This window comes from Ammospiza caudacuta, chromosome 1 (genome assembly GCF_027887145.1).
Source record: "Ammospiza caudacuta isolate bAmmCau1 chromosome 1, bAmmCau1.pri, whole genome shotgun sequence".
Classification (NCBI taxonomy): domain Eukaryota; kingdom Metazoa; phylum Chordata; class Aves; order Passeriformes; family Passerellidae; genus Ammospiza; species Ammospiza caudacuta.
In genome coordinates, this window is record NC_080593.1 from 138,056,675 (window position 1) to 138,072,402 (window position 15,728).

The 15,728-nt window shown below is 39.7% G+C and overlaps 1 protein-coding gene across 1 annotated transcript in view; it reads left to right on the plus strand.

The window, feature by feature from the left end:
- SAMD12 (sterile alpha motif domain containing 12) overlaps nt 1–15,728 on the plus strand; it is a 175,300-nt gene that overhangs the window by 66,818 nt on the left and 92,754 nt on the right. The window contains exon 4 of the mRNA XM_058808719.1: nt 14,685–14,825. Coding sequence (XP_058664702.1) covers nt 14,685–14,825 — 141 coding nt within the window. The remainder of the gene's footprint in view (nt 1–14,684; nt 14,826–15,728) is intronic.

Here is a 15,728-nt window from a genome sequence, read left to right on the forward strand (position 1 = left end):
TGGAAGTCTTCTTGTCTTCTAAGATTGAACAAACCCTTATGCAGCAGCTGTACTATTTTAGTACAGCTGGTTGGGTTTTGACAAGAGAACCTCTGGCTCTGTAATGTTGCCATGTTGATGTCAGTGGTGTTTCTCAAACATCATTTGACACTGAGGTTAATAGTAAGCAATTACAACAACTTGTGCCCATGTTGCTAGAGGTTCATAGTCCTAAGGATAGGATGGTTGTGTTATGCCATCTGTGGGAAATAGCCCCCAGTCTCTGCTCATTCCTGAAATATACCTGGAAGTTTCTGAGGAACTGTTTGGTGGCCCAGGTCAGTGGGACGTGAAATCTCAGGGGTGATTTGATAGTACAAACGAGTTCCAGCAGCTGAACCTTCGTGGCAGTGGTTAATGGTGTGGACAGCAGTGGAGAATGGATGTTCTTGGAACCACATGCAGTCCTCTTTTCAGAATGGGTGACATCAGATGACCTTCAAAGGGCTGAAAAATCCCACGTTTTACAACCCTAATAGACTCCATCCTTCTGCTCTTCTAACCTTGCTACTTACAGCATTTTCTTTAGAGAAATCCAGTATCTGGATGCTGCTGCTTCTGCTGAGGGATTCTATAGGTGGTGTGCACTTGTATCTAAACAATTTTGAGGGTTGGTAGGTATTTTTTCACCTGACTCCTTGGTTTGCACATTTCAATTGAATACATCAATGCACAAAGTACGTAAGACTCTCGGATTCAGTACCTGCTAGTTGTGACCTTGCTAACTCTCTTGAAGTTCAGGCCACCTGATTTGCTGCTCTGTACCTTCATGGAATAGAATCCATGGTTAGAAGGGACTCTGAAGGTCATCTTCCAACCTCCTGCTCAAAGCAGGGCCCACTAGAGAAGATTGTCCAGAGCTGTGTCCTGTCAGTTGTATCTCCAAGAACGGAAACTCAGCAACTTTTCTGAACCTTTGTTCCAGTGTTCAAGCACACTCAAAAAAGGTTCTTTACAATTAAATGGAATTTCCTTTGTTTCAGTTTGTGGCCATTGTCTCTTTATTCCTTCTGTTAGGTGTTTACATATGTTGGAAAGCTCCCCATGAGCCTTCTCTCTTCCTGTCTGAGAGATCTCAACTCTCTCAGCCTTTCCTTGCCTTACAAATGCCCCAATCTATTAATCATCTTTATGGTCTTTTGTTGATCTTGCTGCAGTATGTCTGTGTCTCTCTTGTACTGGAGATTCCCGAACAGGACAAAGCATTCCAGGTGTGGACTCATCAGGGTCAAGCAGAAGCAAAGGATCACCTCCTTGGACCTGCTGGAAATGCTATGCCCTACTGCAGCCCTATGTCAGTGCAGCCCCACCTCAGCAGGACCTGAAAGTCTGGAATTCTCAGTAACCAGGGTTCCAACAGCTGACCTTCTTGGCTGAAAGGGCACATTCCTGGCTTACATTCAGCTTGGTATTCACCAGGATCCCAGGTCTTTTCTTGCTCACCGAATAACAAAAATGTTTCTTACACCATTATGAATGGATTGTATGTGATCTGATCCTTATCATTTAAGTAGAACACGGCTGCTGAGAGCAGATACAAGGTCCTGAGGCCATGACTGGGAGTACCCATGTCTTGCTGTATGTTGCAGAAAGAATCTTGGCTTGCCCATTTTCAAAGGTCATCAGAAACTAGCTTGGGAGCAGATAGGAAATAACTTGATTTAGATCAGCTTCTTACGCAACTGTGCTGAAGGATTTGTAATTGATACTTCAATCTATAGGCAGCTGTGATCCTACATACCATCCAGCTGATTAAATTCAGGGGTATTTACAGGAATTCATCCTGTCAGTACTCACATATGGCCCACCAGGGGAGCTTTGTGGTTGAGAAAACTGCAGAAAAGAACTTGTTTCAGTGGGAAGAAAACAGAAAAGAGCTGGTGAGGAAAACCAAGCAAAATGGATATCACAAAGGTGGCACAAAGGAGAACATTACAAAGAAATATAAGTGAATTGAGTGAAGAGTATTTACATATCTGGATATTTGATTTAGAATTTTAATTATACACTGGAAGATGAAGTAAATTATTTAATAATATGTGTTGTCACTTTTTTGGTTTATATTGATGCTATTCAGCTCTTGATATCTGAATAGTGTTACTTGCTGGAGTTTCACAAGATGTGTCTACAACCCAGGAAAGAGAGTTAAGCCTAAATGTTTATTTATAACAAAGAAACAAGAAATTGTCTTTTGTGCATAATCAAAATCACATTTGAATCTAACCCTAAAATGATTTGGCTTTTGTATTGAAGACTGAGTGCAAGCTAATGAATGGAGATGAAGATAAACAATTTAGTACTTGACTGAGGATTCAATTTATGGCTCAGTACTCAAAAAACATTCTCTAGACTCTTGTGGTTTAGGAAAGTTTTGCCAGGCTGGAAATGGTGTTTTCCTTCTCTGTTTTCTTTGTATGTGTGTGTGTGTAAGCCAGTGGAAAAATTATTGTGTATATTTGTATCTGAGCACTGATACGAGTGACAGCACCTTCATTCAACCTGTCGGAATAGTCCCCCTCTGCATCAGTGAAGCATCTCACCCTGCAGTTAGCCAGTGTGTCACTGGTTCCTAATGCATATTCTATGAGTGAAAGAACTGTGCTTAAACACTGTGACATCTGCTCAGGGCGTGTGAGGGTGAGATCTGCTCATCTCCTGGGTGAGGGTTAGTCTGCAGTGTTACTGTAGGAAATTTCCGTGATGATCATTTCCAGAATTCTCCTCTATAAAAATTATTACAGGCAAATTGTCAATAAGGGTTATAATACATTCACTAGCCACAGTTGTTGCTTTTTCTCTAATCTGATTTTATAGGCTGATTAGTGTTTGTTCAACTCAGTGCCTCTTTAAAGAAAGACTTAAAGGTGGATCATGTCATGCATTCAAATGTGTCCTCTCCATATATTCTTTCTAAAAACAAGGTGTAACTGAAGATTCATACATAATACAGTGATTTGATGTTTGCTGTTCTGTCTGAAAGGAAAAAATTTATTGTAGAAAGAAAACCCACTGAAGCTATCAGAAAGCCAATATAATATAAAGCAGAAAACCACCCCATGTTACCTGAGGTTTGGGAATTTACTGGTACTTGTTTGATTTATATAAATTTCCTTGTCCTCCTTCTACTTTTTCCCACGCTTTTTTCCCCAGGCCTTTTTAAATGTCAGATCTCATGCAGAGATAAAGAGCTCTCCACTACTGCTGCCTCCCTCTTGTACAGACCCCAATTACCTGAGCTCCTCTGAACAGTCTCTTCCAAAACCTCCATTTCAAGACCACAAGGACCTGAGAATCACCCATTTCACTGCTAGGTGGCTCTGATTGTGAATTAGCTTCATCTTTTAACTAGTGTTTCATTTTAATTAGTATGGGTTTACCTTGTAGCACTTTTTTCTTGTTTTGCCCCTTCCTGCTAAATCAAATCACATTGGAAATGGCAGAATTTTTCTGCCATTTTAAAATGTTGGTGAAATTCCTCTCACAAGCAGTTCTAAGTATTGCTATAGTCGCTGGAAGCCATCCACTGACCTTAGGCTCAGCTGTGACTAAAATTATTCAACTTTGTTTTTGTTAATTAGTTGCTAAATCACAAGCTTTTGGGGAATGAGAGAGTATTTTGTCCCAAGCTCTTTTTTAGACATCTGCTGCTGAGCAGCCAATGAGTGACACTCACAGATCCCATTATGCCTAAGTCAGGTCCTAGGTGTGATGCTCTGGGTTGAAAAGTGAACTCCTAAATTATCATCCAGAATAGTCCCTTTTGTGGTTTCTGAAAAAGCCTGGAGGCACCTGAACATCTTGTTTCCCTTTTTATTTTAGCCATGGATTTACCTCAGTGCCTGCAGTTGATTCTTTATGCATGCCCAACATTTTCCCAATCTGAGCAGGAAAGCAGAAGGGAAAATAAGTCTGGCTTCCTCTTTAGACTGAGGGCTTTCAAATGCTGCCTCCAAACCATCCACCTGCCAGGGCAGTTGGCCCTTTCTCTAGCATGCAGGAAAGGGAGGGCTGGGGTGGGTTCTCTGTGTCTGGTCTTGGAAAGAGGCTGGGAGGTGGCAGAGCCTGGAGGCCTTGCACCCTGCACAGAGATTGCCAAGTGCATCCAGGAAGGTCAGGGCAGCCCCACCTCAGCTGGACCTGGGCCAGCCCCCTGCCTGGAGCAGGAACTGGCCTTCAGCACGTTCTGCTGGAAGTTTGAACATGAGCTGTCTCCATCTTTTTGGAAGAGCTCCCTTGCTCCTAGCTGTGGCAGTTATTTTATTTAAAAAGGTTCCACGATATTTTCCTGCACTTTGTAGTGGAAAACAAGCTTTTATTTTTGCTTGGGAGAATGAGACCCAAAGCTAGAGCCAGGGGCTGGGCTGCATGTTCCTTTTGGGCCACAGTGCTGGGCTGCAGCCTCTGGTAAGGCTCCTGCGCATTAGTTTTGGATCATTATTATTAATATTATTGTTGAGCCAGGTTCTGGAGGTACAGAATACAGAGTTTAAAAAATAAGGTCTGGATTCTGTTACAGGGATGAGTTGCTTAAAAAGTAGCTACAATCATTTGTTGCTTAGGTATCTGGGTTTTTTTCTGATCCAAAATTACTGTCTCACAGTGTTCTACATGTCAAGTGTAACTATTAAATAGGAGAAATACACCAGCCAAATAAAATCCTTATGTCCTGATTCTTCTCACAGCTATAGTAATAAAAGCTGGAAGAAGTGCAAAGTTTGGTGTACTACTGAGCCAGCAGTGCAATAACAGGTTAGTGCCTGTGTCTGTAAGACTGTGCATATAATTGAGTAGAAGTAACTTTTACAAATGGAAATTTATTTTTCCCTAGGTTATAAAATGGACAGTATAGACAGTAAGTTCAAGGCATGTCAGAGGTGATGTGTGCCACCTGACAGGTGCCAGGCTTCTAATTAAAGCCCCCAAAGAGAAATGCTAGACCAAAACATGCATCTGGAGAGATGTGGCTGGTTCCTCCTTCGGGTTAGGAGAGTTGAAGCAGTCTACAGTGCTTAACCTATTAGCATGTTGCTTTTAATTTTTCATTTTTATTAGTATGAATTATTAACCACATGAATATTAACAAAAAACCTTTCTCAATTTTATTTTTATTTTAAAAATGAAGCATTGAGCTGGTATGGGTGGAAGAAAGCATCACTGCAAGCTGCTTGGAGGTAACAGTGTGGAACAGGAGAGAGCTAGGGATACAGACTGGGAGGTGTTTTAATACTGTATGTACCTCAGCATTGGGATATGAAATCTTATTTCAATATTTAATAAAATTTTAATTTTTCTCTTTTTCTTTTAAACAAAGCAGTGATTAGAAAATCTTATTATCAAATGTAAGTTCTCAAATTCTGGAGTGCTGCTGGAGCTTTGATGGCCCACAGACCTTCTGCAATGCAGTACAGTAAGCTGTCTGCTCACATTATGTCGGTCCTCTGTGCTTCCCACTAGTTTGGCATTAAAAGAAACTCAGAAAATGAATTAAACATGTTTCAAAGACTTCTTCTTTGTGTAGGTTTTTGCCTAAATGCTGTGTGGCAGTTAGAGTAATCAGGAGGAAGAAGGGCTGGCTGTCCCCAGCAGAATGAGTCAGATGGTCCCCAAGATCTCCTTGCGAGGCGTGACTGTGGTGGGTTGATCTTCACTTGACACCCGGTGCCCCCCAAGTCTCTCCTCTCCTCCCCTCAGCAAGGCGGGGGAAGGAAATAAGATGGAAAAAACCTTGTAGGCTGAGATACAGGCAGTTTACTAAAATAAAATATGACGCTCAGGCAAAGGAAAAACCCCAAAGATTTAATTCTCTATATCCCATCAGGAAGTGATGTCTGGTGACTTCCTGGGAAGCAGGACTTCAGCACATGTAGAGGTTGTTCTGGAAGGCAAACATACTGAAATAATGAATGTACTCCTTTCCTCTTCTTATTTCTTAGCTTTTCTGTCTGAGCATATGTCATGTGGTATGGAATATCACTTTACTCAGTTTGTGTCAGCTGTCCTGGTTGTGTCCTCTCCCAAGATTTTGCCCATCCCAAGCCTGCTGGTGTGGGGGGAGATGTTGGAAAGACAGCCTGGATGCGGTGGGAGGAAGCACTGCTCAGCAGTAGCCAAAACACTGTGTTCTCAGAGGCTTCCCAACTGCTGCCACAAAGCACAGGCTCTGAGGGATGCTGAGGGGAAAATGAGCTCTGCCTCAGCCAGACCCGATGCTTGAAAACAATGAAGGATTTTGCTTATAAATGGATTGACTTCTGTGTCATGTCAGGGATTTCCCAGTTCCACTTGGTTAGTCACTTCAAGAATGAGTGTTGAGGTCTTTTGGTGTGTATGTTTGTTTATGGTTTTCTTGTGGTAATAAATGATACTTCTTTCTGCAAGAAATCTGATTTTTGTGAGGTCCACCATTAGGAGTTACAAAAGTTCTTGTTTGAGTTTGCTTTAAAGACTTCAGTCAATTCTAATGCTTTCCAAATCATCTTTCCCTTTCCTTATCTGTTCTGTGTAGAAGCTGTACATTATAATATAGGAATGTATGTTTACTCCTGAATAAATTAACAAGACTCTTGCCAGAAAAAATGATTTAATGTGATTTTAAAAAAATTAATAAATAAAGGGGATATATAGTGCATAATGTGATGCACAGGGAGCAACATTAGATTAACAAGGAATTGAAGAACTGTGTGTCCTGCTGATGCTGAACAAAACCAAACGTGTTGACAGATTCACTCACTCCATCATGAGCAGGAAAGACCTTGGGGATGTTTATTTGAATAGGGGGACCATAAATCTAGCACACAGGTACCAACAAACAATAGTCCTAGGGTTTTTTCCTAAAATATACGATGTGCAATATAATAAAAGGTCATTATTATATGTCAGTATTATGTCTGTATATAGCTGTAGATAATATATAATTTTGTATATTCAGGAAGTAGGGGGGCAGATGTATGTACAACAAGCAATGTTGATTTATAGACTGCCTGCTAAAGGTTTACATTTATCTTTAATTTACTTTGTGGGTCCTATTGGGTTCTTCCTGAGAGCACTAAAAATGGTCGTCTCACATTTTACAGTACGCTTGAAAAGTGCTGTAATGTGATTTGTGCCTGAATTTATATTTCAGAAGGGAATTCAAGTTATTACTATTTCCTCCTATTAAAATCATCAGGTGCTGAATATGTTCATCTGAAAAACAGGACCATCTAACAGTCTTTTACTCAAGACTTGTAAGAAATCAATATAGTTCCCATCAGTACAGTAAATTACCAACTGAACCACTTCCAGTAATCATGATACACAGTCTCTTATTAACCTCTTCCCTTCTCTATATTGAGATTTGTATTCTTATATTGTCTTAGAATAAAGATACTTTTGAATATGTCTGTAAATCATTAGACAATAGAGTAATTAATTCATTAATTAAAAAAAAAAAAAACTATAACTAAGGGTCTTATGTATCTCTAGCAGTTCTGCTTAAGACTTTCAGTGATGATCTGGACAAAAGGATTGAGGGCATTTTTGGTAAGTTTGCAGACAACACCAGGTTGGGTGGGAGTGTTGATCTGCTGGAGGGCAGGAAGGCTCTACAGAGAGATCTGGACAGGCTGGCTTGGTGCTCCAAGCCCAAATGTATGGTTCAACCAGGCAAAGTGACAGGTCCTGCATATGGGTTACAACAAGGCAAAGTGACAGGTCCTGCACATGGGTTACAACAAGGCAAAGCGACAGGTCCTGCATATGGGTTACCTACCAGAGAAGATTTATATTGGATATTAGGAAAAATTTCTTGCCAAAAAGGTTTGTCAAGCACTGGAATAGGCTGCCTAGGGAAGTGTTAGAGTCACCATCTCTGGAGTATTTAAGAGGCATGTGGCTGTGCCTGTTAGGGCATGGTTTAGTGCTGGTCTTGACAGTGCTGGGTTAACAATTGATCTGAGAGGTCTGCTGTAGCCTAAATGACTCTATGATATAAGGATGTGTGATCCCATGAAGTATGCAATTAAATACTTGCTTGGAAATGTGTGGGTCACTCAAGGAGCAGGAATTGCTTGCTTTCATTATGGGAGGAGTTGGGAGTCAGGAGAATTTCACTTCTGGAGAAGGATTGTTGTCTTTAATTAATTTTCAAGGTACCTGGACTCTTGAGCTACTTGGCTGGAAGTACGAGGGACAAAGAAGCATACTTTTAAATTGCAGTTCCTAAATTGAATATTCCAGGCCCATGCTCTGTTAACTCACTGTCTTTCAGTGTTCTTACATGACTTCACCATTGCTGCAGGTTTTTTGGTTTTGTTCAGTAGCATAAATCCAGCGTGGTTGTGACTGAGCTGATGGATGTGCCTGAGCCTGTGTCAGGAGCACAGCAGCCTCAGAGAGAGAGGTCTGGGGAGAAGCAGCTGAGGGCAGCTACCTGGGAGACATCCCTGGGAAGAGGCAAGGAGGACTGAGTGTCAGAAAGACATCTCCTAATTGAAATTTCAGAGGCCATCATTGAACAGGAGATGCAGAGCACAAAGGACTGTATCAGAATTAAGATAATAGAAAGTGACAGTGGCAGATGATAGAATATAGAGGGAATTGGGAAAGGCTGCACCAAGGTGAGAGGAAGTTACATCAAACTAAGTAATCTGAGTTAAATAGCTTGACACATGCAACACTGACATCTTAGTAAGTTTGTCAGAAACAAATTTAGAAAGAAAGCCATGGTTTGGCTGTTGCTAGTTTTGTATTTGAAAATGCAGCTAAGTTAAAGATTCTGTTGAGTTACTTTTCTTTCATATTCTGTTCATGCTTGTGGTTCGGAAGTGTGGAGGAAGGAAAGATGGGATGGTGCAAAAAACTGAGACCTGAGAAGGGCTTTATGGAAATAAACTTGTTTCATTGTAGATTTATTGGCAGAAATAAAAATAGTCATCACTTCGTCTTGTCAGAACTGTAAACAGACACCATATTGAAACAAGGGATGCAGATATATTCAGAAAGTGCCTTTGTTTACATAGTTGCTTCTTTGAGTTTGATCAGATGTTTATTGACCAATATTACAGTGTTTTCTTTGAGAAACTCTATTATAGAATGGGCATCATCCAGAACCAGCAAATAATGAGTGAGAAAGAGACAGAGAATCATCTTTGATGGTGCTAACAAATAACAGTGGGTCCAAAGCTAGTTTGATACATAAGCAAATTGATACATAGCCTTCCTGTAAACCAGGTTTCCTGTGCTTCCCCTGTAGATATACTGGAGTCGTGGGCTTCTTCCATTCATGTGTCTTACCAGAAGATAATTCCTATGGCCTCATGGAGGTTCACAGATTTTGTTAACAGGATAAGAAAGTACAAGAATGATGGCTCAGATGTTGGGGAACTTCCTCAGCAGGAGATCTTTAATATTCTTCAAGGTTAAATAATCTTCTCCGCTTCTCCTGGTCCTATCATTAGAAAATATTGTTCCTTCCTCTTTATTTCTGTATATTTCACAGAATATTTTGTGTCTCCTGTCTATTTAAGCTGGTCCCCAGCTGAGATTTTTTCATCACATCAGAAGTACCAGTAAGTGCCAGTAGCAATTTTGGGAGCTGCTTAGGCTGGCAGCTGCTCTTATGCTAGGAGGTAGATCAATAAGGTGTTTGCTGCTATGGTAAGTCTGATGAAAAATTAATCCGTTTTTACTTTTAAAGCAAGTAAGTCTTCCTTGATTAGTGACATATTAGATATCTGAAGGGGGACAAAGAGGATGGTAATGCAAGTTGCAGTTTACCAAGAGTCTGCATTAGTCTTAGGGCTAAAATGATTAGTAAGACAAATCAGATCTGGCTGCCTTTGCAAGAAGAGCTGTAGATTTGCCACAAGGCATTGATGACAAAGTGGCTGATGTGTCTGGTTGACTAGTTATGAGACAGGCATGAGAAGGAGAGACAGGGTCTTAAATTCTCATGGGAAAAGCAGAAAATGTAGGACTGTAGAAGATCTGATAGGTTATCCAGAAAATATAATGAAGTTATACCCAGTTTGCTCTGAAAATTTGATTGATTTCTGGTTTGTGCTGTTTCTTTTAAAAGATATTTCTGAACTCAGCATCTTCAATTGTAATCACACCCATTTGTTCTCTTTTCAAATCAGTTCCCTAATATAGTCAGGAATTATATGTATTATATATAGTATATATATTCAGTCTAATAGTTCTTCTTTTTTCCCAGTGTTCATCTCCCCCCACTGCCATCATGAGGCTAGTCTCATTCTGTAGATGACTGTTCTTTTTCTTGCCTCCTCTCATAATTTTGCCATTCCTCACTATGAAATCATAGCCTCTTTCTCTGCCCATTCTTGTTTGCATTCTTTCCTGAGTACATGATGAGAGTTTTATACTTGTGTCTCACCAGCACCTGAACAATGATGTTTATGCCTGTGTCTCTTTCATGGAAATTTCTTACTTGATATGTCCAAGGCAGTCAAGAGCAGCCAACAATCACCCTGTTTAAGCAAGAGAAAAGCTGTGATGAGACTATTTCAAGTACACACAAAAGCACCACATTTGAAAAACTAGAGAAACACACTATTATCTGTTAACTAAGAATAAAATGGCATTTGCAGCATTTAAGTATAAACTTGAAAAATTTTTCATCTTACATAATTTAGGGGCTTAGTAAATCTCATTTTCCTGTTTTTTCAAGTTTTACAAGTAAGTAAACTGAACATCTTGTCTAGACAATCAGGTATATCTTTCATACTGTACTTGGAAGACAAGGTCACCTGTCTTGGCCGTATTTCTCACCATCATTTGTTCCCACTTGTGGTTTATCATTTTCATCAGCTTTAAATTACTCATAGTTTTTGTCAGGGTTTTGTGTCAGATCAGCCTCTCACTGCTATCTGCTCTTGTTTCCCTGCATTTCTTCAGTTCTTTCCACATGTTAAATAAGCCCTTTCTTACCTGGCCCTTTGCCTGCATTGCAAGTGTTCTTTCAAGGCTTCTTGTGAGGTGTCCCTCTGTGTGTCTGTACACTGGGGGAAGAGCAGTAGGATATAGCAGTGCAGGGAGGGCTGAACATTTCTCATTAGGCACAGCAGTGTGCTGCCTTCCTTGCTCAAGGGCCAATGCCAGCCCCATTGGACCAGTGCTTATACTCATGCTAATGTTCTGTGGCATGCAATGTTTCTCCCTCCATTCAGATTTTCATCTACTCCCAGCTTGATTCAATGAGATCTGTAGCAGCTAAGTCATATTATAAAAAATTAGGCCATCAATCTATTATTAAGCTGGAAAGTGTTTTATATTTTGTGTTTGCCCTCAGGGTAGCTCAGAACATTCCACGGCTGATCTGCCCTGAGTATGAGAGGGCTGGGGTTTAGGTGTTAAAAGATGTGTGCATTTACTGAGGGATCTGTGGAATTTTGTTTAAAACATTTGGTTTCCAGCCTTGCAGCTAGGCTGAACCAAGGCCTAGGTGTTTGTCACTGGGACCTTTATGGTTCTCTTAGTTTAGGTGCTTTCAAAAAAATGTCCTGTTTGAAAAAAATGTACCTGCTGGGCAGGTAGCTACTACATCTAAGAGGCAGTGTCTGTTCTGCAGTGTAGGGAAATTTTCCTGCAATGGTGGTTAAGTTCATTCTACTTGTCTCTGAGCAAAGATCAGTGTATACTCTTAGAAAATGTGTAGAATAGATCAGTGTATACTCTTAGAAATGTTCTGCTTTTGATAATATATCTGCACTCTCTGAAAATTAAAAATCTACCCCCAATTTTTACTGTATAGCTGTCTCTCTGTTTAACCATGTTGCTTGATAAAATGGCCATCTTTTGTGTACTCTTAATAATTTCCTTTGTTAATCTCAGCTTTTTAAAAGAAAATAGGTATTTAGATCAAGTCTTTTATACAGGTTATTTCACAGAACAGATGATGTTGGAAGGCATCGCTGGCAATCATCTACTCAAAGCAGGGACAAGTGTAGCTCAGGACCCTGTCAAACAGGTTTTGAATGCTTCCAAAGACAGACACTCCACAAATTCTCTGGACAGTTGGTTTCAATGTTCAATAGCACAGAGTTCTTAGCACAAAATGATTACTCTTTCAGATATCCATAATACACAAAGTAAGACAGGGAAGCATCCAAAATCATTAGCTGATTGTCAGGATCTTGGCCTTAGTGACTAATTGGCTTTAGTGACTGGTCCAGGCACTAAAAATATCTTTTCAAAGGCATGATTTAGTGTCAGAATGAAAATTATTCCACTTGTGGCTTGGATGTTGTTGTTCTAAGTGTTGAGGGGAGAGAAGGTATGAGGAGGATTGAATTTTCACAATCAGGTCCTTTAGTGCCTGCTTGAAGTGCCACATTTGGATGTTTGCTTTCTCACCTCATCATTGCCTCGACATGTCACTTTGGATTTGGTGCAAGAAAGAGTTAATTTAAGGCAATTTGTGCAAGCTGCTACAGAGAGTATGAGTCAATAGCATCGTGCTTTGAGCCTAAGCAGCAGAAGAACTGACATGCAAAGAGTTGAAAAGAGACATCTCTGTTTAGTGCACACTCAACTTCCAAAGGCAGTGGCTGGGGTAGAAAAACGATTTGAATATGAACTAAAGAGTTGCCCAGAGGAAGGAAAGAGTAATGACTATCTATGGCCAAGAAGAGGTGGAGGGCACTGGCTGAGATGCATGGTCTCTGTCTGTCCTTTAATATTGCTGTTGCTGACTCACTGCCCTAAGATGACATGTGTTGGCACTCTTTAAACTGGTGTCTTGTATTTTTATTTGCTTTCAGTTGCTAATTTGACATTACAGACCATACTCTTGAACTTTTGTACATCCTTTATAAATTGCTTTAAGATATTTTAGTGTGATAAGACAATATAAAAATTGAAGTCATTATTGCTGTCTTTATCACCAGAAGAATTGGACAGCTGGCATTGATCTGCAAGAGACTTAAATTCAATAGGTTGTTATTACATTAACCCTTAGAATTCTTCTTGTCTGTGATTTCAAAGAAAGGTTTCCTAGTCAAAAGGTCATCCATTGTAATGCGTAGTGTTTGAGAGATGCAGAAGGGCTGAAAATCTATGAATGCTGTCATTTTTATCTGATCAATAACATCTTACTTTATTAATAGTAATATCCCAGTATTTTACATTGTGTCATATCAAGATCCTGTGGATCTGCTTGTGAGTGAAATATAGCAGTTTGTGAAAGGCATGCTGCTAACTCCTTGGTTTGGGGCAGATATTCTGTGCCCCTTTACATTTTTAGCATTTATCTTAATTTTTTTAATTAAAATAATTATAAAAATTCTCTACTCCTTGCTAGTTTGCAATGAAAGACTTGAATAAGGGCCTTATCTTGCTGTGTTGAGTAACACTTTCTAATGAGCTAAATTGTAGCATTCATCCAAAGCCACAGTAATGGTAGCACAGAGGCTGCTGTGTTGCAGAGGGAATAACTTGTTCTTTGCTATCTTCTCCTGGTTTCAGAATAAGGCCTGAGAAGTCAAAGATGGGATTTTTCATAATTAAAAAACAGAGGAAGTAAAAAGTTGAACCTGTTTAAGAAAGTGAACCAAACATGTAATTTTCAAGGTAGTATCCATGTAGCTCCAGTTTGATTTGTTTTCATTGGCCAGGGCACCTTTAGATAACAAATGTGCATAGTGGCAATCAAGAGTCAGTAGGGGGCTGCACAGCACTCCTCCCTGTACTACCTCACAGCAGTGGGCAAGGCCAAAGAGCGTAAGTTTTCATTTTCTTCCTAGGGTAAAATTCTGCGTGATGCTTTAGTTCTCTGCTTGGTTCAAATAATTCCTTATTGTTGGCTCAGCCAGGGTACAGCCTTGCTCCTGTTTATTTATAGCACAGCCATGCCCAAAAGATGGAGTCAGAGTTCCACTAGCAGAATTGTAGATTGTATGATTTTTTTAACATCTACAATCTGCCTGGAGCTGTATTTCAACATTACCTAATGCTTAAGATAAGTCACAAACTGGGAGTGAATGCCTGCAAAGACCATAGGCAGATGGTTTTTTATAGTTGGACAAAATATTTTTTTGGGAATGTTTTAGATATAACTGATAGAAATCTCTGGGGTTTTTTTCCCAATTTTGCTGTGACAGTTTATTGTTAAGAGGGATTTGGAAGTCTGAACCATGAAGTACAGAACCATCCTGGGAAATGGTGCTGGTAAACTATAGACATATCTGAATTGCAACAATATTCATCACTGATATATCTTAAATTGATTTAATTTGTAAAACCCACAGTCATTGGTTTTCACTCATTTCTTGACATGATGTTTGAAAATAGGTGAGAGTCTATTTAGGGACCTATGTCAGTTGTAGACTTACAGGGGTTGTCCTTCCCATGGGAGAACAACTGGCCCTTAAGAACAGCAACTGGCTGTCTAAAATGACACAAGATTCCTCTTTTACATGCCTGTATCTCACAAAGCACCTGAACAATAGAGAAAAACAATAGAAAAGGGAGGAGTAGCACATAGGTCTCTAACAGTAAGGGAGTACCTAACAGATGGAACAATGTCTGCTCAGAATAAGATATTTCAGGGTTGAGAATTTTTTATGTAGTGAATTATCGTGTCAGAGTGAGCCTATTGCACTAATGGAAATTCTTGGGTGATTTTTCTTCTTGGCTTTTTCTTCCAGGCCGTGCTTTGCTGAGACTTACTGACAAAAAGCTTGAACGAATGGGCATTGCCCAGGAAAGCCTGAGACAGCACATTCTGCAGCAAGTCCTTCAGCTGAAGGTGAGAGAAGAAGTCCGAAACCTCCAGCTGCTTACACAAGGTATGGAAAATGTTTTTGATATGGACAGTTACTGAGATCAGATAAGAGAAGTCTGCCTGAGGGCAAAAAAGGTGAATTGATGTTCTTCTACAAGAAATGATGCATGAAAATGCCTCATAGATTCCACATGGTTTCCAAGGGGGGGATCAAAAAGTAAAATAATGCATAAATAAATAGAGATATTCAGCTGCCTGTTTTGTGTGATTAATAGGCTCCATCTATAATTTGATGGTGGTCCTTCCTAAGTGTCTGCTTACTAAGATGAAAATAATTATGTATTAAGGGCATAGATGGAAGACCTATTGTCTTTAAAAGCATTGTCCATTTTGCATTAATTGTTTACTTTCAATGTTAGATGAAACAGTGTTGTTTCTGTCACCTGTTTTATGGTAAGAGCTGTCAGTGGAAAATTACCTGTTAGACTGTTTTTTGCAGATGGCTGATTCCTTCTTCATGTTGAAATAATTGTATTGACTTGAATAGAGCTGCTTCTAATTTTTGCTGCTAAGAAAAAACAAAGCTGGGTTTAATATTAAGTCTAGATTAGAACACAGAGAAGAAGGAGTAACAAAAGAGGTTATATATATTTTCCAAATGAGGTTTAGACATTCTTTATGATGACTTTTGGTGTTAGCTCTCTAGTAATGGCTGTGGTAACATGAAAGAAAAGCAGTTATTGTGGCAATACTGTAAAGGAACATTTAGACATCCTCTACTATATATCTGCAATACTTTATGTTAAATGTTTGGTAGTCCAATGGGATAGCATAAACCACATATTTCTGTGGTGTTTTGGTTCAGTGCCTGTTATATGTCACACTGTATGAAAAAAAGCAGAGTTCCTCAGTACATGCAGTGTATTTTTAACAAAATGTCCTTCACACATTACATTATGTTCCTAAT